This window comes from Rhipicephalus microplus, chromosome 8 (assembly GCF_043290135.1).
Source record: "Rhipicephalus microplus isolate Deutch F79 chromosome 8, USDA_Rmic, whole genome shotgun sequence".
NCBI lineage: Eukaryota > Metazoa > Arthropoda > Arachnida > Ixodida > Ixodidae > Rhipicephalus > Rhipicephalus microplus.
Genome location: NC_134707.1, coordinates 32,474,113 through 32,498,676, shown reverse-complemented (window position 1 = coordinate 32,498,676; position 24,564 = coordinate 32,474,113). Strand labels below are relative to the sequence as shown.

At 43.5% G+C, this 24,564-nt stretch overlaps 1 protein-coding gene across 2 annotated transcripts; it reads right to left on the bottom strand.

The window, feature by feature from the left end:
- Positions 1 to 383: 383 nt before the first annotated feature.
- Positions 384 to 23,828, bottom strand: LOC119165299 (tenascin-X). 2 transcript variants are annotated; one of them, XM_075871469.1, is made up of 7 exons: positions 23,559 to 23,828; positions 23,003 to 23,319; positions 14,089 to 14,104; positions 10,242 to 10,568; positions 7,319 to 7,630; positions 6,122 to 6,412; positions 384 to 1,037 (listed from the first exon to the last, which is right to left on the bottom strand). In XM_075871469.1, the coding sequence occupies exons 2-7, from the start codon at positions 23,306 to 23,308 to the stop codon at positions 877 to 879; spliced, it is 1,413 nt and encodes a 470-aa protein (XP_075727584.1). In that variant the 5' UTR covers positions 23,309 to 23,319; positions 23,559 to 23,828; the 3' UTR covers positions 384 to 876. The 2 variants fall into 2 exon arrangements, with proteins under 2 accessions (XP_075727584.1, XP_075727583.1); XM_075871468.1 differs by having other exon boundaries at positions 23,003 to 23,395; positions 23,559 to 23,697.
- Positions 23,829 to 24,564: the final 736 nt, after the last annotated feature.

The following is a 24,564-nucleotide window of genomic DNA, read 5'->3' as shown; positions in this document are numbered from 1 at the left end:
ACCGTGAAACATAGCTTGGTGATCAATTACTCATGTGATTCCCTTCACTGATAAGCTCCCACAAATGCATAGTAGAGGGATAATCAGTCTTAGTATCAACTCTCTAAAGCCTAAAAAAATCTTGAACTGGCTGAATTGGCAAGAGACAGTAAATAGATTCGCTATTTATTTTGAATTTTTTTCAGATTAAAATCACCTTCAAAGTGTAATTGGCGGGATCGGTATAATTGTACCTCAAATCAAGATTGATTAAAAGCAGCATAAAAGCAACATATACTCACATAAAGAAGTTTCGAGACGACTGTATTTCACGTTAGAGAGACATGTTTCTGCGAAATTGAGACGTTGCTAATGGACCTTAAACTCGATTAGAAACACCAAACAACGAGAAACTGTACAGTGGAATGAAAAAAAAATGAGCGGGAAAAATTCCTACAAGATACCAGCAAAGATTTCAACAAAGATTCCGACAAGATTAAGGCGACAGAGAAAGGGCTTCAAATGGAACGTGATGAGGCACAAGGTGATCGCGCCAGTTGTGTTGCGTGTACTGTCACCGCGGGAATTTCTCGGGTTGCTTCATTCTTTGATATGCACAAAAGTTTCATCAACTATTGTGACTGTGTGATTTTCTTGTCTTTGGCAACGATTCAGATCACGAAAATACATACCCACAAGTGACGGCTGCTCCTATACATAACGGAACTGCAAGCTGGAGCAGTGACACCGAATTCCGTCACTCGACACCTTCATCACCTTACGCGTGGAAAACACCACCGCCATTTAACGTTGCTTTCTAGGAACGCATTCAAGTGCAATTACGGTAACAATGAGTTCCTTTTTGCTAACGTCAGCGGGCCCTGTTCGGTGGGGCATTCAGTGCTGCTGAAACACTAGCTGCCGCAGCGCTAGAATAACTGCTGAGCACAGTAGGAGTGCTCCCGGCGTACAGGGTCCAGTCACGCCAGCAGCCACGTACGGTCGATCGTGCGACGGTGGATTCCAGGTGTCCTGGTTCCAGTCTCGTTCAATTGGTTCTGCAAACAAAAAAAAACATTTTTAAATACAGCATATGTTAGTTCATTTAACCAAGACTCATTTGTTGTATCTCGTCACGTGCTTAGGTCGTCAAAAGAAAGTGCAACTCACACAGATTCACTTAAGATATATTTATTGTGGTTTGAACATAGGAGACTCAGACAAATAAGAATTTTTCTGAGCCGAACTCAATCGGACTTCCACTCACAAAAATTGTCCTAAGCAGAAGTCACTCGAATTTAGACTCAGAAAAATACTACTCACCCGGGTTCACTCAGACTCAGACTCACGGCTCATTCTGAGCCTGAGGGAGCTCGAGTGAGCAGACTCGGGAGTGAGTTCACCATCCTGGTCCTTGTGACTGACACAGACCAGGATGGTGTCCTGGTCCAAGTGACTGGTCTCAGTCCAGTCCTGGTCCATGTGACTCACACGGAGCAGGACTTCTGGCTAGGTGAGAAACCTTAATTGGTAAAGTGGCATGTTTATCTCCCAGTCATTGAGAGGCGGCTTGGATCTGTGCAAATAAATGCAATGCATTGTAGCGCTAGGCCAAAGCCATTCAGACAGACTAATGCAAGAGAAACAGCCAACGCAGCTCCACCCCATTTCAAGTGTAGCAGATTGCGAAAGGTACGCAGGCTGAGATAGATGCGACACAAAAGCAATCAAGGTGCCTACACTGAAGTCGTATATCTTTCTATGTTCTATGTTTTATGATAGTAATACGAGTGTAAATTGTGTGATTACATAACAGTATTTAAAACATAGTAACACTGAAATTATTATTACTACATGAATAAGGAAAGAGTACCAACAGCGTAAAAGCAAAGAGCTGCGCGTTTCTAACAATGCCTTCACGAGAAATATTTGTGAGATAGCTGGCAGTTCATGATATATAAAAACTAATAAAGGCGTTCAGCTGCGCGTTGCGGTGGCCGCACTGTTCGAAACTGTACTATTGCAGGTAGGGTATACTAAAATTAATTAGAGGGTACACTGGTGCTGTGGTCATTCAGCGACCATGGGAATGACGGGTTGCTTTGGTTTTTCTAGTCTTCATGCTTGCGGTAATCAAGCAATCTAGTGGTTTTGTTTACTGTTGAGTTTTGATGTTATTTCGAATAAAAGAAAGAACCATTGCAAAGTTTGTGAGCTAAATTGAATTGGTGAGTCTAAAATGTCCAGGTGGTGAAGCGCAACTACTAAACATTTGCTGAGTGCCGTCTCGTGACAAAACAGCTCCAAGCCACGCAAAGCCAAACGGAGTCTGATGTACGAAGATCAGACCAATCCGTGCGCGAGCCCATCATTTCCATTCGCGTTGATGCGCTATACACTGCTCCTATAGACACTAGTGCCAGAGTTCTCGCTAGTGTGTTTATAAAAAGCTCTATGCTGATGTGTACAAATGCTGCCGAACAACAGAAGCAAGTGTCACAATTCTGAGAATTGGCTTCGAAGCCAGAAGATTTAACGCGACAGCGCTAAAAAGATTGTTTATCATGAATTCCATCGATGGGATCGGGGTCGGAGCGGGCGTCATTGGCTGTCAGCGAAAAGTCATCATGTTGTCCACGAACAAAATTGAAGCAGATGCAATAAATAAAAACTTCAGAGTCCCAGTTGGGATCGAACTCAGGCATGCGCACGTGGGAAGCAGGTTTTCTACTACAGAGCCACGGTATTTGTTGAAACTGCTCTGGAAAAAAAAAATCAATGGTCCCGCCGTGGTGGTCTAGTGGCTGAAGTACTCGACTACTGACTCGCCGGTCACGGGACCGAATCCCGGCTGCAGCGGCTGCATTTTCGATGGAGGCGGAAATGTTGCAGGCCCGCGTGCTCAGATTTGGGTGCACGTTAAAGAACCCCAGGTGGTCGAAATTTCCGGAGCCCTGCACTACGGAGTCTCTCATGATAAAATGATGGTTTTGGGACGTTAAACTCTACATATCAGTCAATCAATCAATCAATCAATCAATCAATCAAAAAAGCAACGCTATACTATTAATATGTAGTAAAATAAGCCTTCTTAACAAATGATATACTGCATGGTAGAAGCATAGAATCTGCTCAGGCTTCAGAAGATGTCAATTCAGCAACGAATGGCTGTTTTGAAGGCCCACCTTTACGAAGCGCACAGACTTAATTAATCAGCACGAGAGCGATCAACAAAGTGAACAGCGGCATGGGGTTCACGTGTTGCCGTACCTAAGAGTAGTGGGCCCTTTGCTGATTCAGAAAATAAATAATTATGGTGTAGGGGGCACTTAACAACTCTGTGTGCAGTGGAAATTTAATGACATCTCCGTTTCATTGCGGCGTCATTCAGGCATGCACCGAGGACCGAAGGAGGCTAGCAGTTAACAAGGGGATGCACATGAGGGCCAATTATGCCATCGCAATTCACTCGTGAAGGTGTAGCTCACGCATCCTTCAATTTTTCCTAATGAAGTTGAGGTCCAACATGCTGAATAAACTGAGAGACTATCAATGATAACTGTTTTTTTTTCTATATTCGTCATGACTTGAAGTAGTCAGAGTGTAAGAGAACAAGTTTTCGTGGGCGAACTGTAGCTGAGCCTGTTGACAATATCGAGCCTTTGTGATAACCTTTTAGATGTTATCGTTTAAAGAGATTTTAACGTAAGGTTTAGTGGTAATGATTTCAACGAAATATAAGGATTTGGTTTTGAAATCGGTATACGCATATCCTTCGTGTCAGGGAAACTCTAGAGGAAAATAGAGAACTTATTTTCACAAACGACCGGCTCCTAATGCCATGCCCTGAATTAGAGGATTTGACGTTTGGTGAGCTTACATTCACCGAAAAGAGGCATCCCAACAACTCTAGCCGTCACCCGCACCTCTCGACTTCCTCAGCTTCCATCACGGTTCCCGGAACCACATTGGCAGCAAACAATGCTCCAGGCTAGGATATAAACCTGGCACTTTTGTGAAATTGGGAAAGGAGAATGAAGAGGCAGGAAGAGATAGGAAAGAGGAGGGTAGAAACACGTCTATCCTGCAAGCGCCCCAGATATTGTGACGTCTGGTGCGCGCTCGCGTGGAGCCGCCGCGCGCTGACAATGTGCCAAAAATACCGTCAGCTGTTTCAGAATACCTGAAATAAACGCTATTTGCTGGAGCAGCAAGATCGTCGGAGTACAATGTTAATCTTTTCACAGGTTTTTCTTTCTGATTTTGTTCAGTATTCTTTTTCATGTGGTGGGTATGAGAACGTTGCATAAAGTTGCCTGATTTTGTTTTGCGCAATAACCTTTGTGACTTATACGGCGTATAGCCTACACAGGACACGGCTGTAAAAGAAACCCTGTTAACGTCTTCTTCGATAAAGTACCTTTAACAATGTTTATCACGTAAAGTTAGGCGAAATGAGTACGTGGTACCAGATTACATTACCTTTTACAGCGAAAGCTGTATTGAGATCACAATTCGGCTCTCACGTAGAGCCGGAGTTGTCCGCCAACCCCGCCACCGGTGTCCGTAACCACATGCGCGAAATTAGAAAAATAAAACCTAATACGAATGACACAGTAGGGCTCGTCCCACGTCCGCTGGGTGTCATACGAGTATTATACCACTGAGCCACACCATCGCTTTTTTCTTTAATGAATGGACATAATGAATTCGAATGATGTGATATATAGCTATACAATAAATCGTTTCCAAATTATTCTCACGTGCACACATGAACAAGACACAGATTCATACAGTCTGAAAACATGTCCAGAAGTCCAAGCCACTCCGGAACAGGTGAAAAGTCTCTACAACACTAGGAACATTGGCTGCTTCTTCTAGGAAAAACAGACCTTTGTTGAGCGACGTGGCTCAGCATGTCTGTCAATCATGCGGCTCCTCCATAATCAATAGAGGCCAAGTAACACAAATAAACTGTACGGCGCTTTACTGTTAAGGGCCTTTTTGAACGGTAGAAACCAAACACCATGAGCTGTATAACAGATGATTCTTTTTTGATGGTTGTCTTAAGAATGTCCTAGACATCACACGCATCACAGCAATGAATAAAAGAATGCTCTATTATTTCAGGCTGGTTGCACAGTCTGCACTTTAGAGGCCAGGGCACGTGTATACATTTTTCATGAAGCCACGTCTTTACAAGTAATGTGGAGGTGTGTAACTTAAAGAAAAACATTTTCGCTGCTGGCGATATACACACTTTGCGCACACGGTAAAACACATCATGACACCGGTAGACTTGCTGCCAAACATGCCTTCTGCAGGAATGATGTCGGGAAAGCAATCGCGTTTATACGACTTTAAAGCGTTTCATAACAGCAAAAAATAGCCAGTCTTCGCACAATGTGAATAGAGTAACTAGCGGGGCATCGAATGCTCCAACCCATTACAAAAGCTTGTTCTTTTTCTACTACTAAATGAGGTGCATACCCACTTGAGGCAGAATTAGTCAGCCACTGCATGAACGATCGGAACGAAATTCCTTTGCAAGTGTTTAGCGGATACCACGCTTTTCAGAAGAATGACGAATTATAGCATAGCGAATGCCAGCCTCCTACCAAAAAACTTTTTTAAAATAATACCGTAGTGGGTATCAAGCAAGTGTACTTGTAGCAGTTACTCACTGAGTGTTTAGAAAAGGCTCTGAAAGGCCGCTCTTCTAGCTGTCGCTGTGACTGTGCAGCGCCTTCCACGCAGGCCTGGCACTTTCTTTAATACGGTGAAGAAAAATATGCATGTCACGCCTATGCCACGCAATGCATGTGTTCCAGCAAGTTTTTAAAAGTAACATTTGCTTATGATATCCGTTGCTTAATTCATATGCTCACCCACAGCTGTTCGAACCAATTTACTATTTTAATTGTTCCGGATTTTCTTTCCAGGCTGGTAAAATATAATATCGCACGATGAAATTTGTATGCTTGTAATCTGTCTGTTTTTTTTTTCTACTCGGAACTATGGTTTATTTATTTTATAGTTCTTGCAGCTTGCCTTAGTCTACGGGTCCAACCAGTTCTGGTATCTCTCTGTACATTACACTTCGAAATAAAGATTGAAACTTATTCGATCCAAGCCAACTCACCGTAAGGCGTTGTGACTGAGGTCCATTTCCGCGTGGCCATTTCTCTGCCGTCGTAGATGTTAGCGAAAGTGACAGTGACGTTGTATTCAGTTCCCGGTTCCAATTCATACAGAGTAATTGTGGCCGATTTGTCATCGTGATTGTTGCAGCTAAACTCGTGTTCAGTTCGGCGGCTTCGTATCGTGCCGGAACACTTGTCCAAAGCACCGTTTTTCACTTCAGGAACGAACACCTCGACTTGCACAGACCTGGGACTGGGTGCAGTCGCAGAGATCGTGAAGTCTCCTGGAGCTGTGGAGGAAAGTGCTAATAATGAGATGAAAGACTGCGCTCAGTTACACGTACACAAGCCACTAATATGCAACTTTCTTAGAGTCGGTTTCATTGCAAAGCTTAGACAACACAATCATGCCCTCTAATAGATGCACAAGAAATCTGAAATTGCCTGTGACAATCAGCTTAGCACGGTGGCATTTAAAGAAATTCCTGGAGCATACGACAAGTAGGTAACCCTATCTACACTTGTGAGATGAGGTATCTCCTTGTGTGTACAATGCTGCCATTAGTTCACCTTCAATGAAAAAAAATTCCACTGATAAACTTTTCAACTTATCTTTCATGCAGTAATCTCCCCTGAAGTAATTGAAATTCAATTACAGATGTTAAAAAGTGTGAAACCGGTGTATGGTTTCTCTTTTTGAGGAATTCAGAAACGACCAGGAGCTTTTAATACAAATAAAAAAAAATGAATGAGCTGTGAACACTGATCACAAACATTAGTATTTTCTCATGTAATATATCGGAATTACTCGTCGGTAGCATACAATATAACCATGGGCAAAACTAGTCATTATTACCAGTGATATACTTTCCTTGGTTTGCTCACCCTGACACCACATGGTATACACATCTATTCTGCTTAATAGGGGTCCAATATATTTTACCTATGAGTACTTTTTTGTATTTGTTGCTCATAGGTGTATATGTTATGGTGGTTTAGCTTTGACTTTCTGCCAGTGTGCAATATTTTGCCTCACTAAGTACCATCTGCAAGTCACTGCAGCAAGGTACATTTAAACTGATGGCCTCTACTGTCCGGAGAGCTGTGCATAAAGAATAAACAACCGATACGCAAAGAAAACCCATATCTTAAGAGAGACGCAACAAATGTTTGCGAGAAAGAGATCACAAACTTACCGAAAGAAGGGGTCCTAATTTCAGAAGCCTCCGTAGGACTTCTCAAGACCTGGCTACCGCACCGGGCGTTAGCCGTTATAAGCACACAGTACGGAGTGTCTACGGTGCTCTCAAAGTGAAGTGACGTGTCTGAAGTATCGAAGTCCCTGCAAGTGGAGACTTCTGCAGCGGCGTCACAGGACTCGTATGTATAGCAGACTTTGACTTCGTATCGGTCGAGCACACCGGTGTACGTTGTGGGCGCTTCCCACGAAAGTCTGCTCTTCGAAGGCGATTCAGGAGCCACGGTGATGTTCTTCGGTGGATCGGGATCTGCAAAAAAAGTTTAAGATGCGTCGATTTATTAGACGTTCTATTGGACATAGTGTTGACTTTATCCTATATTGTGGGCGAAAAAGTGAAGTAAAGCATGTTGGTAATGAGGACTGAGAGCCTTGGTACTTTTACCTAAGCATCTTCCTGAAAAGCCCAGCCGATAGCAAGCTTAAATGAATGAACCAAGGCAGCAGAAAGACAAAATGCAGGTTCGTTGGGAAGAAATGTGTCCGATGAGGCACTTTACACTACACTGACAGAAACGAAAAAGAGGAGAATAGAACGATGTTAAAGCGCAGAGCCAATCACAGAAAAGAATGAATGTACTATAATGTAAACGTTCATTTTATGTTCGTGAACGCATATGTTCATCATGCCAAATATCTGATCAGAAATATTTTGTCGACAAATATTGATGTCTTAGGGTGGCTCACTGTGCACGCCCTATACTTTTTAACATACACAAAGAGTGATTAAAAGAAAAACAATTTATTATTTGCCGTTATTTAGTTTTTCTTTCTATTAAGCTGCCGACAAGATTACCAGGAAGTCCTTGATCTACCACGCGTCAATAATGTTTCCTGTTATCTGGTAGATGCACTCGTGCAAATGTTCTTGCACTCAAAGTTGTCTGATGTGCAGTCAAATAATTCATAACATTAATGCGCTCAGCACATTCACTTGTACTCACAGTACGTTCTCTTGACAAACTTGTATGCCTTGCTGAAATGCCTTGATACTTTTGCTGGTGGGGGAGCCTGATACATCAACTCTCTACATATCCGCGCCTTTGGCAATGCTTTCAGATAGAAATTTAGTGAACATAAAGGCTTTATTCAATTTTCTGCTCCACATTCCGACGTGATTCTGGTTGAATACAGAAACACCACACCCTGTACCTTGAGTGTAGTAATGAGCTCATGGAGAAAAAGTCTGCGTAAATGTTGAACACCAACAATAGTTGCTTGTGCTGGGATAGTTGCAATGAGAAGTGAATCGACGCCAAGCTGAAATACATCAAGATAGTTCAAATACGTTGAGCACAGTATGTCTTTCATAATGCCAAGGATTGCTACTGCCTTCCAAAATCTTTCTGCACTACAGCAAGCCTTCTCAAAACATGCCACGCTATTTACGTGCGAAGTAACGTGTCTGAAACTTTTTTGTAACCTTTTCAATGTGAATTAAGGAGAGTTCGATTCTAAGCGAGCGACTAAGATAGTTTGTTTGCATAAGCCATTCTTAAGCGTCATTATGAAGTTGTCAAGTTAGGTATTGCCCTGAAGTTACCTTTCTAGAATGTATTCCCACTGAAAACAGAAAAAATTCGCGAACAGGGCGTATAGCATGGAACGAAATTTTCAACCAGCGCACTTGCCTTTTTTCAAGGTGCCACTGAGAAATGATGAGTTCCGAGTTAGGATTCTAGAGTGGTAACCTTGAAGACGTCCAGTCCGATTGTAGAATCATCGGCTAACTCTACACTCCGCGCTCACATTTTTTTTCTTTCTTCAAGACCCATTACACCTAAACATCTGCCGTTTTAGGATATTGGCCATCGTTTATATCCAAAACAATGACACTCCTAAGAGAAAGGCAGGCAACTATGACAATTCTACAAGATTCGAAACGCGAGCATGTCGACAAAGCAGTGCCGTCAAACAAAAACCACAGGATACAAAACAAATCGGGCGGTAAACATACACAATACATTGCTCTGCATAGCCAGAAGACATGCTATGAGTAACGGGACGTTAGAGCAGACGGCGTGCCAACATGTTCGATATGCATGCAGTAATCATAGGCCGTACGCTGGCATGGGCATTTGCTTAGGTTGTTGCACATTCAACGCTGACACTGCTTGCCCTTAAAGAGACACAAAAGGCAAATATTGTGTCGACATTGATTACTGAAATAGTGAACCAGAAATCCCACAGTGCTATTCTTTTGCGAAAGAAGTGCTTATTTTGAAATAAAAACCTGTTTCAAAGGTCCCCATCTCGTTAGCGCACTTCAAATCAACCCGCCTGAAAGCGGCCTTTTTGATGTCAGTGTTTCTGTGTTGAACTTGTCCGAAATTACTCCGCGGTCGCTGACCATTGTAGCAGCAGAGGAAAAGTAGAAGGAGCCACAGCAGCAACAACAGATATTAAACAATTTTCTGCTTGTTCGCTTTACTGTTCCCCGCTAGATGGCACCAGCTATCCAGTCTAACCAGATGAAAACGGAAATCTTTAACCTCTCACGACATTCCCCATAGTAATGCCACGTGGTTCGTTTTCTACAAATAAAAAAAAAGGACACGCATCATTTTATTACGCATATTGATGGACGAAAGGTTATTTGTTATTGGAAGTAGTTTGATTACCAGTGACTTATTGCAGTTGGGGGCTCTTACATCATCACGATCCATTCCAAAACGTCCCACTCTTGGCGCACGTCATGTTATACGTTTAGCATTTATTTATCGGTAAGTAGGGCAGTGCTGTTGGTAATGTTGCCATTTAAGACGTTGTCATACATTGAGCTACCATTCTGTAATGAAATGGTTATTTGCCTCTATTATAGTCCCTTCAAAAGCAACGAATACATTGGTGTGCACACTTGCCTGTTCCCGGTATGAATATTCCCGGCAGGGTAACGGCCGCGGAAGTGCGTCCAGGCGGTCCATTCACATGCGTTCGCACATTGAGGCTCACGTTGGAGCACGCATCGATGTGCCCACAGGTAACCTGAGTCTGGTCCGGGTGTATAATGGTGCCGTTGGTGCAGGTGCCGACACGATGTGGTTCTGAGCGGCTGCTTGCGCTACTCCCGTGGTCGTCAATCACCTCGATCCAGTAGTAGTCGAAGCGGCCCTCTGGTCGCTCCCAAGTTGCGGTGAACGAGTCACCATCGACTGCTACCAGGGTCAGGTTGGCCACTTCAGGAGGTACTGCGATGACACACGAAGGACGTGAACTCGAGTTCTGACGCAAGCAGTTAATTACGTTGCTGTGTGCTGGCACTGAACGTTGCACTAACGGCTCGAAATAAAGACTCTTTGTTTTATCCGTATTGCGAGTTTCAGGGCACAAAAATATAACCTTGGAGTTAAAAGAAAACACCACCTGAAAACTAAGGTGCTGTGTTATTCGCGTTTGTCTGAGTAGTTGTCTGTCTACGACAGTGCGTTTGCGGGTTTATGCACCTGCATGAATGCATAGGCGTCCACAGGGTTGTCCATAAAAAAGGGGAGAGAAGAGTGTAAGGTTTCCCGCAGCACCCCCACCCCATTGCTCAATTCTATGATTTCAAAAAGTAATAATATTGAGCTCCTCAATGAAAACGAGAATGAAGGCCATGGCCAAACACGGGCGTTCTGAAATGAGCCTTTCTCATCATCTGGACGTCTATTGAATAATTCATTATTTGATGTAAATAACGTACATAAGGTTGCATCCCTCCTAATACTAAGAGCGAATGCGAAATGTGCTTGATTGTATGTTTCATGTGGCGTGTAATTATTGAGAGTCTTCTTGTTTATGTAGAGACAAATAAAAATATGAGTTTGAACATCTACAAGCGAGTTCATGTTAAATATTTCAAATCGTGCCCTATTACTTCGGCACATAGTAACGTTTTTTACCTGTTCATATTTTCATGTAGCAGTCGATTGCACCGATTGCGCACATTTTTTGATTGACTGTATACCTATTTTTGCACTCATTATTATCAGATTTTGCCTCTTGAAAAAAGAGTAGCTGGTGCCGCCATAATCGCACCAACCTGTTGTATTCAGAATTTCAATAACAAAAAAAGAGAGACGTGCATATCACCTACTGATTATGGCCCTCCGCTTTTATCCGGTAAAAATGCGAGTTTGGCACTTCTTGGAATGCGAAACTAAGCCATCGGTCACCGTCATCGTTGATTATTAGCATCATGATAAGCCTATACGTTACAGGGGGATGACAGAGGTTTCACTGATCGAAACCATGGGGTTTACTTTGCTCCCCCTATGCCACCCTTCTTATCTGTGCACAAGCCAGTGCTTGGGTGCTTATGCGCACCTCTCAAGCACGTGGTCTGCACACTTGGCGCTGAACGGACCCCAAATACAAACAATAGCTTGGTTCAAATTGAAAACCAACAGTCTTAAAAATTTCAACGCCACATGTTCCACTATCATGGGATGGTTATGAGCGAAAAAACCAAACTTCTGACTTTAATTTTTTAAAACTTGGCACCCAGATCTGCGCACTTGACGTTAGAAATTTCAGAAACAATTTTCGTATTTTTGCGACTTGGCTTGTTGAAAGTTTTTGAAACTTTGTATTCTAGCTTTACCAATGGCTAATGATATCGTTTTTTTCATTTTTTATCGAATAGTAGCTATGTAGAATCCAGTAGACACCTTCAAAATGTATGGCATTACGGCGTTTGGTGCGTAAATCTCAAGGTGGCGCTTCCACCAGCGTTTTCTCGCTTGCCAAGCGTCGGGTTTCAACCACCTGGGGTTACTTAACGTGCACTGAAATATGAGCACACAAACGTACAGGATTTTTGCCTCCGTCAAAAATGCAGACGCAGCAGGAATGCGGTCTCTCTCACAGGGTAATTAAGAAAACAGAACATAGACTATTTTTAGCACTTCTCTCTCATCTTTATAGCCCCTTCCCATTTCCCCAGCGTAGGGTAGCAAACCGGGCATGTGCCTGGTTAGCCTCCCTGCCTTCTCTCTTGTTGTTTATCTTGCCCCCCCCCCCCTCATGACCACCGCGAATGGGCAAAAACGGCATCGTAAATTCTTTCAAATAAACCAATAAATCTCTAACAGATGCAGTTTAATATCACATGCTATTCAGCAATTCAATTTATTTCTTGTTACGTCGGTCAAACTGGCCGATTGAAAGAGAACTTAACAAATTTGAAGGGAAACTCGGAGACACATCTGACAGTGCCGCTCCGCCGCAAAGGTCTAAGAGCTAATATACTCGGCTGCTGACCCGCAAGTCGCGGGGTCGAATCCCGGCTGCCGCGGCTGCATTTTCGATGGAGACGAAAATGCTGTAGACCCGTCTGCTCACATTCGGGTGCACGTTAAAGAGCCCCAGGTGGTCGAAATTACCGAAGCCCCACACTATGGCGTGTCTCATAATCGTATGGCAGTTTTGGAATGTGTAACCCCCCATATCAATCATTCCGTTCAACATCTACCATTGCCGTGTGCGCGTTGTTCTTTTAGTTTTTGTTAACCTTTGTATAAGCAAACAGATGTTTTGTAAGTTAATACTAATCTTGCTGAGAAATTATGTTTTGTAAGTTAATACTAATCTTGCTGAGAAATTGTAGAAGCGTGGCATATCTGTAGACTTGGAGATATGTGCCCAAGTCATCCTTTAGTATCACTGAATGAAAAATATATTGAATTGCCGAGTAACACGTGATATTTCACTGAACTTGTTCAAAGATTTAGTAGTTTATTTGAAAGAATGTCTCCTGCAGTTTATGCTCATGCGCAGTGATCAGGAGGTGCTGAACAGAGTATACATTGTTTTCTTATTTATTGTAATTTAGGTGTTAGTCTGCGCTGGTCCTTGTGTTCCTTTAGTCTGTATCCTTGTGTGTGTGAGCTCAAGCTTCAGTATGGGAGCCTATTCTAGCAAATTCACTAGTGATTTGTCACAACCCAGTTGTTAACTAAAAAGCAATTTTTGTTTTGGTGGGATAACGGAAAGCTATTTTATAACAGGGTTTAATGTGGTGCTGGCGTTTCTGGGATCTATATTAGGGGCAAAGCATCTCCAGGGTGACGCTTGTCCAGCGTTCAAGATCACTTATTTTGGATTATATGGGGCAACACTCGGTTAAGATATGTGAGACCAAAAAGGTTTTGCAATAAAGTAATATGAAAAATGTTTGCACAACATTGTAAAACAACTACAACCTACAAACCCTTCATTCTAGTCGATGGCTTCATCGTAGACATTATGGATATTGGAACTGATAGCTTTGCCGACGTGCCATAATTCACTTCGTAGAGATCTGTACATTTTTTCAGAAGACTCTCAAAAAGGAAGACAAAAAATTGACATGCAACACAATCTCACATGAATCACAATAAATAGGTACTCAACATAAAATCAGCATATGTCGCGCGCATTTTTTGGGTGTTCTTGGACATCGAACACTGAAATGTAAGATTGAATGAGTTGGTTGGTTCATTGGTTGCCTGGCTGGATGATCAAATTTCGTTACCAGTCTTGACAGATATGACTAGTGCTCAATGTGTTCTTACTACGTTGAGAAGGGCAGGCTAAACTTTACCGACACATTGTAGGCTCTCTGCGAAGTCGGAAAACAAAGTTACCATTCTGCGTGATCGTAGTGCTGAAGCTTTGGATTTCATAAATACAGATCAAGTTTACTGCCTAAATTGGTATTTCTGAACGTATATTGAAAGACGAACTCACCTGGGTATTCCTTTTCCTGAAAAAAGAACAGACAGAAATTGGTTAGAAAAGGGGTTCAGCGATTTCCTGCACATACTTTGTTCACTAGGCACCCAAAGTGAACACCATCCGATTTGTGAGATGTGCCCACTTTTTAGATAATAAATTCACTCAGGTTTCTGGGATCAGCATGGCCACCCGTTTTATTTTGCGGTGCTGTCCTTGTTTCAACAACGAATGCATTTCTTAGTCGGCTGTCAGGCATCCGGCGTTGCGCGCGGCAGTGTCCGCGTGCCGGCCGGTGTTATTTCTTCTCACTCCCTCTCTCATCGCAACAGCTGGGGGCACACGCGCTTATCCTCGCCCCTAGCAACCGGAGCATGTGGTGTGAGAGAGTGTAGAAGGAGGTAGGTGCAGTGCATCGCCGCTCCTTGTCTCGCCGCTTACTCTCTCTTCTCCCTGTGCCCCACTCTATCGTTCGCTCGTGCTTCACTCCAAACCGTTCGCTGGCTGGGTGCCTCTTAAGAACACCCGGAAATGTGTGCTCAAGACACCGCTGCGAAACGCGAACGCCTAGCAGAGAACGCTGGCACCCCACTCTCCCATACGCTCACTCTTCAATCTCGACTGTTCGCTGGCTGGGCACCTCTTAAGGTGAGGGGCGAAGTAGGTGGAGGCGAATATCTGACCGCAATGGTACCCTCTTTCTACGATCCTATTTCAGGACGTGGGGCCATTCTTTTTCGCGAGTCTCAAGCTTTGTCAAAGTAGTGACAACTGAATCTTTTTACATGCATAATCCAAAAGGCCATAAACATAAACGTTTCACATATACAAGAAAATATATGATGAGAGATCGAAGTGAAGCGATTGGCAAGCATTGCAAAAACAATAAGCACGTGTATACCTTACAAGGAGACCAACAAAATATTCGCTTGTTTATAACCGTGCTCGCTTGGCTCACTCTTGGTCGAGATTAACACATGCCGCCGACAAGCCCACGAAGTGCAAGGGCGTGAAGGCGTGATCGCTTTAATTGGCCACAATAAGGTAGCCCCGGAATCGGCAATCCTACGACGCGAGTACAAGCATGGACGATACCTATGACTTCCCTCCGGCAACACTGCAGAAGAGATCACTTGTGTTGATATGGAAGATTGGATCTAGTCCTATGCCCGCAAAAGAGATATATTTCAGCCGGTGCTCGTTCATGGCTACTTTTTTATGCTAGGCACGTTTTGGCTTCGGCGTCATGAGCTAATCAGAGCAGGGCATCAGTCTCGGTAAACGTGAGACGGCGCACGTTGGCAAAGGGGTTACGGAGTATAGAAGTCCGGCAGACATGTCTTATGAGCGGCCACGGCAAAAGAATAGAGGTCCGCTGAGGAGAAAACCTGTATGAGACCAAATAATAAGTACTATGAAAGAAACTCCTAGTTTCATGAATCTCACGAACGTTTGAGGTCAGAAAGTGAGAAAACGAAATAATTGCCCAAGCTGAATTCGCTTTTAGGTGGAGTCTTAAATACACTACCAGCTTAGGTAGGCACACTCACGAGTCAAATCAGGCAGCCACGATCAGGCTCAGATCAAGCAGTGAATCTGCGAGAGTTTGGGTGAGTGAGTGAGTGAGTGACTTAACTTTATTAGGTCCACAATAAACGCGAGTTAACTCAGCGTCACTTTCGTTGAGTCTGACGAGTGAGTGCGATTTAGAGACAATATGGTGAGTCCGAGTGAGTCCTAAGCGCAAGAAGTATTACTCCAGTGAATCTTAGTAAACTCCAGTTTTTTGCCAACTTATGGCTACCAATGGCTCTTTGTGACGTCACAAATTACATATACTAGGTTACCACGTCCGAGAGCAAGGAAGTGATTGTTTTACGCACACTTGTGCGGTGCTGCGCAACAAGGAATTATTTAGATGTGACTCCATATAATTCCTAATTTGTGCTCGGCAGTTCTACAGAATACTGTTTAGTTACTTCTTGATAGAATGGCAGTTCCAGAAACTTGCCTACTCGTGTTCTTGGCTTGTTGATAGAAGAGTTCATTTCACTTGAAATTGTAGCTATGGGTCTGATAGTGGATGGCGACTTCATGTTTCATCTGAAACGTGCTGTGTTCACCCGTCACTTTTCTGTGCAACTTTGTGGCTCACGAAGCATTTTTCTACCGTAACGATTGCGCACTTACTAGTGTCCAGGGGGTACTTAGCAAAAGTTCTACAACATTTTTCTTCTGTTCAGCACCTCGTAAACAAATGCGAATGTTAATGTGGCACTCCATGACGTGAAAACGTGACATGCTATATGCATGCCATGGTACGACATGCTATGTGGAACTCTATGACGTGCTATGTCATGTTTTGTGGAAAAGTGGCACTGCGTGTTTGAAACTCGACGCTTGAGCTGGGGCACAGGTAACGAAGGACCGCTACTTCAGACAGCGAAAAAAACAATATATATTTAAAAATAAATGATTGAACGAACAAACTAAAAGAAAGTGAATCAATGAAGTAAATCGTTTAAAAACGGCAAGATAGCATGGCAATGGGCTACAAAACATTCTGTTACAAGATTTTAACCTAGTTGTGTGAATTTTTGACACCACAATAAAATGTCCGGTGCTGAATACATTGTTGCCTTGACAACAGAAAGAGAATTTTGTCGCTTCAGTGCTCAAACAGAGAGCTCAAGTACTACTGCGATTGCCAACTTGTCACATATAAATATTTCTGGAAGAGTGCCGAAATTGTTTCTCGTGGTACAGAAACCTACTGACACAACAGGCCTCTAACAGATCATCACTACTGACAACAGGGTAAGAACAGCATAAAACATCCCAAAGCATACGACACATCAGAATTGCATGTCGTCGTGCTCTGATGTATTCTTGTACGTGGAATGATTGAAGTACTGATGCATTTGGATGGTCGTCTGTAAACCGGAATGCCATCATTTCTCTGCGTTTTCTAGAGACTAAACGCTAACCGATTCTTGTGCCCCCATGACGGATGAAACTGCGTGAGCACCGCAGCGGCTGCACACATTGCCACAGGTCTGTGAGCTAGCTGATTCCCTTTGGCCTATATTCAATGCCACGGGTTAGTTATTTATTCAGTCCGGCACTAATAGGGGCGCGCGGCTGATATTAAGGGAGCATATGCGATAAAGATCTGGGTGGCCGTGAAGAACTCGCCAGTGGCCGGACAGTATCGGCTTGTTTATCATTCGCATAGCAAGGCGTGTGGCCAGAAAAAAAAAAACGTTGAAAATTTTCTTAAACAGAGAATAACAGCCCGGGTTTGATGCGGCTATTACCGAGTACTTTTGACCATATCAGAAAGCGTATTTTTGGCTGTACAATAATAGACGTAGAAGTCCTTGAAGAAGAAAGCAGTTTCCTGAGGTCAAGAGAAAAGTTGGAAATTCTCGAAAAGAGCGCACCTGGACTGTTTTCAAAGCAGTTTTTGATTGATTGATTGATATGTGGGGTTTAACGTCCCAAAACCACTTCATGATTATGAGAGACGCCGTAGTGGAGGGCTCCGGAAATTTAGACCACCTGGGGTTCTTTAACGTGCACCCAAATCTGAGCACACGGGCCTACAACATTTCCGCCTCCATCGGAAATGCAGCCGCCGCAGCCGGGAATCAAACCCACGCCATGCGGGTCAGCAGCCGAGTACCTTAGCCACTAGACCACCGCGGCGGGGCTTCAAAGCAGTTTTTGCCAAGTGTGTTTCATCAATTTGAGAGGCAAATTATGACAATAAAAAACCTAGCAGAAGCCCTTGGAAAAGAAGAGTGCTTCTCTTTAGCCCTACAGTTTAGCTGTACTGAAATGGAGGCGAATAATTTTATCGTATAGAATTTTCTCAGCCAGTACTTTTGTTCTGTCCTAGCTGTCTTGCTGTTGGTTCATACCTCCTCTACTACGATAGTTTTATAATTCTGTAGCACACGAAAAAAGAGGTAAAAGGAACAGAAATTAACAAACAAAGACGTACCAGTACACGAGTAACAGGATTGGCGCCACGTTTTTTTATTTTATCTTAGTTTTGGGGGGAAGGGGGGAGGGACACTCACGAAAATTGAGTTCCTTAATGGAGGCATAAAGGCGGACAAGTTATTCGTTACGTTTTACATTTGCCTTTAGGGAAGTAGGACGAGGGGGGGGGGCAGCCCCGCCGCGCTGGTCTGGTGGCTAAGGTACTCGGCTGCTAACCCACAGGTCGCGGGATCGAATCTCGGCTGAGGCGGCTACATTTCTGATGGAGGTGGAAATGTTGTACGCCCGTGTGCTCAGATTTGGGTGCACTTTAAAGAACCCCTGGTGATCGAAATTTCCGGAGCCCTCCACTATGGCGTCTCTCATAATTATAACGTGGCTTTGGGACGTTAAACCCTACATATCAATCAATCAACGAGGGGGGGGGAGGGCAGGTGGAACTTAGGGGTATACTCCTGCGCTCCCGTGCTCTCCCACGGTAGCCAGCCGCCCTTGCACGCTAATAGACAAAACGGGTAGCAAAAAAATCTAGCCGTCACGACGTATTTAACATCTTGCCTTGTTACGTGCGCAACATGCATGGGAACAACAGCACACGTCGAACGCTCAACTAAGCCTTGCAGGTGGGCTTATCAATGGGTGGATATAACAGTGCCTTTCGAAGCCGCTGGCGACATCACTATGAAAAGATTCCGCGCATTTGAAGCGGTCGCCATTATCTCTCCTTTCCTGCTTTCAACGGCTCACAGTACAAGAGGTCGTTTGCACCGATAGCGGCAGCTTATCGGAGTAAACAAGGAAAGCTGACGCTACGTGGGCAATGGAGCAGGAAACCTGCGTAGATGCCAAAAGGTCGGTGCAGTGTACATGAGCTCAAGAAGCCTTCATAGCAACACGAGCTCTATAGAAGGGGTCCTACATTAAGCCTAAAAGGATACAAAATTGATACGAGTGAGTTCAAATGCCACACATCAGCTCTGTGGAGCACAATGCTATTAACCGCATTGGCATCTTGCAGTGATTGTTAATGTGCACTCGTCAAGTCACCATCACTGCACTGTAGAACAGTGCTACCTTTTATCATTCTCTTCAATATTTAGACATCTCTTCACTCCTGTCAACTGGATGTCAACAAGTCTCGGTATATATTTAAAAGCATCGTAAACACGAAAAGAAAGACTAAATCGAGAACTATTTTTAATATTCCAACGATTGAGAGATATTAGGAGTAAAGCCGTTAATGCAACTCTGAATAGAATTCGGCCAACTCGTGCGCCTACAATGCGATTATAAAAGCTCATACGCTGATTGTTTTTTTGCAGATTAGGTGTATTAATTGTGTGTACGCTGCTTTGAAAAAGGTGTACATAGCCAGTGTGCACTGGCAATGTACACCCTCCATGTACATAGCCAGTGCAAGTTGCCGACTAAAGCATAGAGTTTAAAACACACATTACTACAAATACAGCGTCTAGGCTGCGAAAGTATTCATTCAGTGTTGCACCGAATTTCCAATAACATTGGCTCTATATTACAAGAGGAAATGCCGTCTAACGTTTCAATCCTGAATTTCGCACTGAGTTTGGGGATTGATATGTCAATATAAAGTCACAAACCTCAGTCTCGTATATTTGTCACACCCAATAGTATGGCCTGAAGCTAGTCGTAATAACTCTTTACTTTTTACAAACACCACATTTTTTATTTTTATCAACGTAGAATTCAGTGCGTTCCTAGAATACGCCATCAACGTCTGCGACACCACGAATTCTTCATGCTCTAAACTCAAGAATGGCCTCGCCGCCATACTTGATTATTGCTGGTTTTTCGCCTCTTCTTGCAGCAAGAGCGGTGTGTACAGCATCGTGGAGCTGTAATTTTTTGATTTGTGATGAAATTGGTGTAGCTCTTCATGTCCCTCATGTCACAACATAACTTCGCAATTCTGTGGAACACCCTGTTTCCGTAACAAAAGAAAATGACGCATAAAAGAAAGTCTTCCACTTCAGGAATTCTTTATAGCAAGGCACATGACGCAGCCTTCACGGTACTTGAATTGATTTCTCGCGCACGCTGTCACGCGACCTTTGAACGCCGACGCGATCAGCAGCTGTAACACTTGAAGAAGTGTTGTCAACGGCTCGAAGCACTTAAAGGTGACGCCGAATCGCGGAAAACCGAGAGTGTAAAAATACAAGTGTAAGCATTTACGTACGACCTGTTAACACATAACTCATGAGACTCAACTAATTTCTGAAGTTATGGGACTATATGAAAGCAAAAATATATCAGCATTCGCCTTTTCTTCCCAAACAACAGCGTATGCAGAAATGTTTTCGAAGGTTGGCGAGGAGCGAGTAAGGGGGAACCAAATAATTATTTTGCATTTTGTATGCCATTGCGCCGGAAAAATCGGTGGGAGGGTGTTGGGGGACAGCCCTTGCATACACCGCTGGCCACACAACTAAGACCTTGGAGTATAGTGAAACGATTCTTACGATTTGTCGCTACTCTGTTTATAAAACACAACACAGCGTTAAAAAATAGTTCGAGCTTGTATATTCGCTGCAAGTTTGTTACGAAAGACTTTACTTATTTCACTATAGGTTTCCCGGTTGTATTACTTACCACGTGCTTTGCAGCGCGTAAAATTAAAAATGGAGCATTGTACTGTTATTGCCTTTTCCTATTTCACAAAATTCGCCGCTGTTTTTTGGTGTGTTTGTTTTTTTACAACAACTTATAAGGGTTTCCAAGTGTTCTGAGGTGCTCTTTACAAACCAACGGCAGGTATGTAGACTGTGCAACCACTTTTTATAATTAGCGGCCTGTATCCTGTAAGAAGCTTTGCGTATGCGTAATCATAAGTTTCTACCACTTTATCGGACTAAGTTATTTCATGCACAGACAAAACCACCGCATATACATTTGTTAGAAGGCATTAGTACTTCGGCCAATCCAGAGAGTTGTGTACGGCCTAGTCTATGGGACTGACGAAATTACAAACGGAATGATACATTCTTACAATTGAGCTTTCTTTTCTATTTTGAGTAGTTATCGTAGAAGTTTTTTGAGCCATGGGGTCAAAAAATGGCTGCGCAAGCCAAATCTGCATGAATATATTCGGACAGATCACTTTCAATATTAGCAAAGTTAAAAACTTTGAAAAAAAAAGCGTTTTGAAGATGACGTCTTCAATATCGTTTCCCATGTTTCCGAAGCAATCTAGTTATGAAGCGCACTGAAAACTCACTTAGATAGATCTTCCTTTACATTGGTTTAGTATAATTTTATGTTCAGTAAAAGAATGCCTATCAGGCGATCTGCGAAAAGCGAATATCTTTCGTGGAATATGGGAGATAAAACGTGCTTGACCTGGCGCATCAGGAAACCGGAGCGCTTAAGGTTTCACATAAGTAGGAGTACTGCAGCCAAACCTATTCATGAGCCGCAAGAAGCCGCGTTCTGCATCAGCAGATTCGTGCTCTGGACTAAGCCTCTTATGGAAGAATCTTTGTCGGCGGTTTTGTTAAGCGGCCCCTACTGCCAGACTGCGTATAGTGCTTTTGCTTCTAGGGGCTTCGACGCAATCGGGCCATGGAAGCAGCATCTTTCTTTATATATCTTCGACCATTATAGAGTCTCCTGATTAGAAAGCATTTTGTTCCTTTGCATTATATGATATGTCTATTACAACATTTGATTGCGACAGTTACTACGGGTGAAACGCGAGGAAACCAGAATTTAGTTCTCTTTTCCTGTATTTCGCCACACCACCTGAGAGCTGCCCGCCACCATTATCTACCGTCATGCATGCTCTTCAGATCCTTTTCCACCATTTAGAAAGCTGCGTGCGCACAATTAGTTTCCGACGATCGTCTATAAGGGCCCTGCTAAATAGTAAAATTGGCGCACAAGTGCTTTCTTCAAAACGTACGTTCGGTGCGCGAAATGTCATCTTACGTGCCAAAATCCCTCTAAAAGTAGCCTGCATGCCGCAGTGAGACTCACTACAAACTGGGGCTACACAAAAAGATGCCTACAGGTAAATACTTGGCTGCTTCTGCATTTCGTCCCCTTGGGAATACAACGGCCGTGCACGGAGAAATGAACTGATGAATGGCCACAGTCAAGCCACAATTTGCAGTTGAACTCAATTTCTGTGTTCCGAAGAAACCGCAATACACATATTTTTTTCACTTTTGAAAATTAGACCAGATAGCACTAACTATTCTTTCTATGCACTTCATATTGTAGGACGCTCGCGTAGTATAATATTATATGTAATATTTGTAACGACATCTACAAATATATAGCTGAATTTCAAAATTGTGATATATTATTTAAGAAATATAGGTGAAGAGTACAAAGCACAGTGTTTGGAAAGCAGAAGTTTCACATGGACAATATCAGCCTCGGAAAGCAGCGAGTGTCAAGTGAAAGCTTTTGAGGAATGCCTGACTTACAACAACGACGGCAAAACTTTAGAGCTAGTGGTTAGCACACCGTACGTATGAATCAGTGAATCGCCCAATAAGCCTTCAAGCAAGGAGTCCGTGTTTCGTGCATGTGACCAGTGCGCCAAAAGTTTTTGTAGTTTACAACATACACATTTCATAGGTTTCTCTTGCAGTGTTTGCCATTGAATCAATATGTTTGTCGTTCACATCTCTTCACTTTGACTGATTTTCTTCTGTACACATAACATATTTCTAATAAAGTTTCGCTGTGTAAACTGTGTTTGCTAATAGTACTTGGGTTCTTTGTTTCACGTTGCAATATATAATATTTTATAGCCATCCAACTACAGATTTCTCCCTGCAGTGCTCACTAGCTGGTCGCATCATCCCCACTTCGATGTTGGAATTTGTCAAACGGGAACGTCAGGAACACTGCATAGGAACGCAGTTGAACCACTCACCTTCACAAGTCGTAGTAGAAGGAGGATGGCCACGATCACGATCGCTACGAAAAGCGAAGTGAACAGCGAATACTTCACGATCGTCTGTCGACTCAACCGCGTCGTTTTATGCTCTGGTCCTTCCTGCGGTCCTGTCGAAGTTGCAGAGTTCACAACACCGAATCTGTTAGTCGGCGATCCAGCAGGTACGTACTGAACGTAAGGTGGCGGTGTTTCCTTTACGTCGGGATACGGTGGCGGCATTTCTGGGTAAATCCGTGGCACCTCCGTCACCAGTGCCAGTGCACGTTCCTTAGATGTTGCCATGCTCTTTTTGACTGTCGATCAAATTCAGAAACATATATATATGGAGTCCTGGTCACTTTCCTAGAGCCTTGACACTTGTGACCAGGCCTGCAGAACAATTGTATGCACACTTACTTAGGAACTATACCACACCTGCTAGAAGAATAATAATGTTGAAGAAGTAGGCGCAATACGAAACTATGGTACACAGAACAATCCACAAGCTTCTGGGAGCCTGCGCCGTCAGAAGCAAAAAAAAAAAAAAGCACACCAGATGAAGATGACACGTGGTCGAACAGGCGACGAACACTGTCGGTGAGACGAATCGCACTGGTTGGTGTCAGAAGGGACGATGCAAAGTTCGTGGTGCTCGCTAAGCCAGCAGCTGTAGGCCTAGTTGCGCGCTCGCCCCGGGAAACGAGAGCCCCAGACGAGAGTGATCAAAACAACACCGACTGTTGCGTCTGACGCCAGACCGCACGATCGGCGGCGGCTGTTGCGGCGCCTGGCGTTAGGCACGGGCAGGCAAGCCTCACCGTCCTCGCAACGCGAGCGAATTCCGCGGTAGATGGGTGAGAAGAAAAGTCGTACGGTTACGAGAGCGGGGGCAAGGTTTCGCGATATCGCGGTGGCGACGGTGGAGAGGGACCGACGCAACGCCAGCAACGCCGGCGGCCGCCGCTGAGTGAACAGACGCGTGTTGCGACGGTTGCGCCCACAGCGGCAAAAGCAGGTGGTTGCGAAACTTCGTGCCGGCCGGTGTGTTTGGCGGGAAAACAATATTTAGGAAGGCAGCCCGGGATAAACAGCGGCTGCCTTCCGGTCGTCTGTATATGCCTACGTGTCAGTGGATATTACATTTCTGATATTATGTAGACGCACGCATAAAACGTGTGTTCAGGTGCACGTCAAAGAATGCCAGGCTGTCGAAGTTTCCGGCGCCCTCCACTAGTTTTGGATTGTTAAACCAATAATAATAATAATAATAATAATAATAATAATAATAATAATAATAATAATAATAATAATAATAATAATAATAATAATAATAATAATAATAATAATAATAATAATAATACTTTACTTAGTAATTAGTAGTCCTAAATTTATTATTACTATTATTGTTATGAGTATTATTAATATGTCGCTGACGGTTATGCCAAGTATTTTTCACCCATTTATAAAACCTCAGACTCTAGCACTCACATAGTACAACAGCTCAAGGCAGTTAGCACATCTAGTGATCTATCGCTGAATGAAAAGTTCATCTGCTCGAG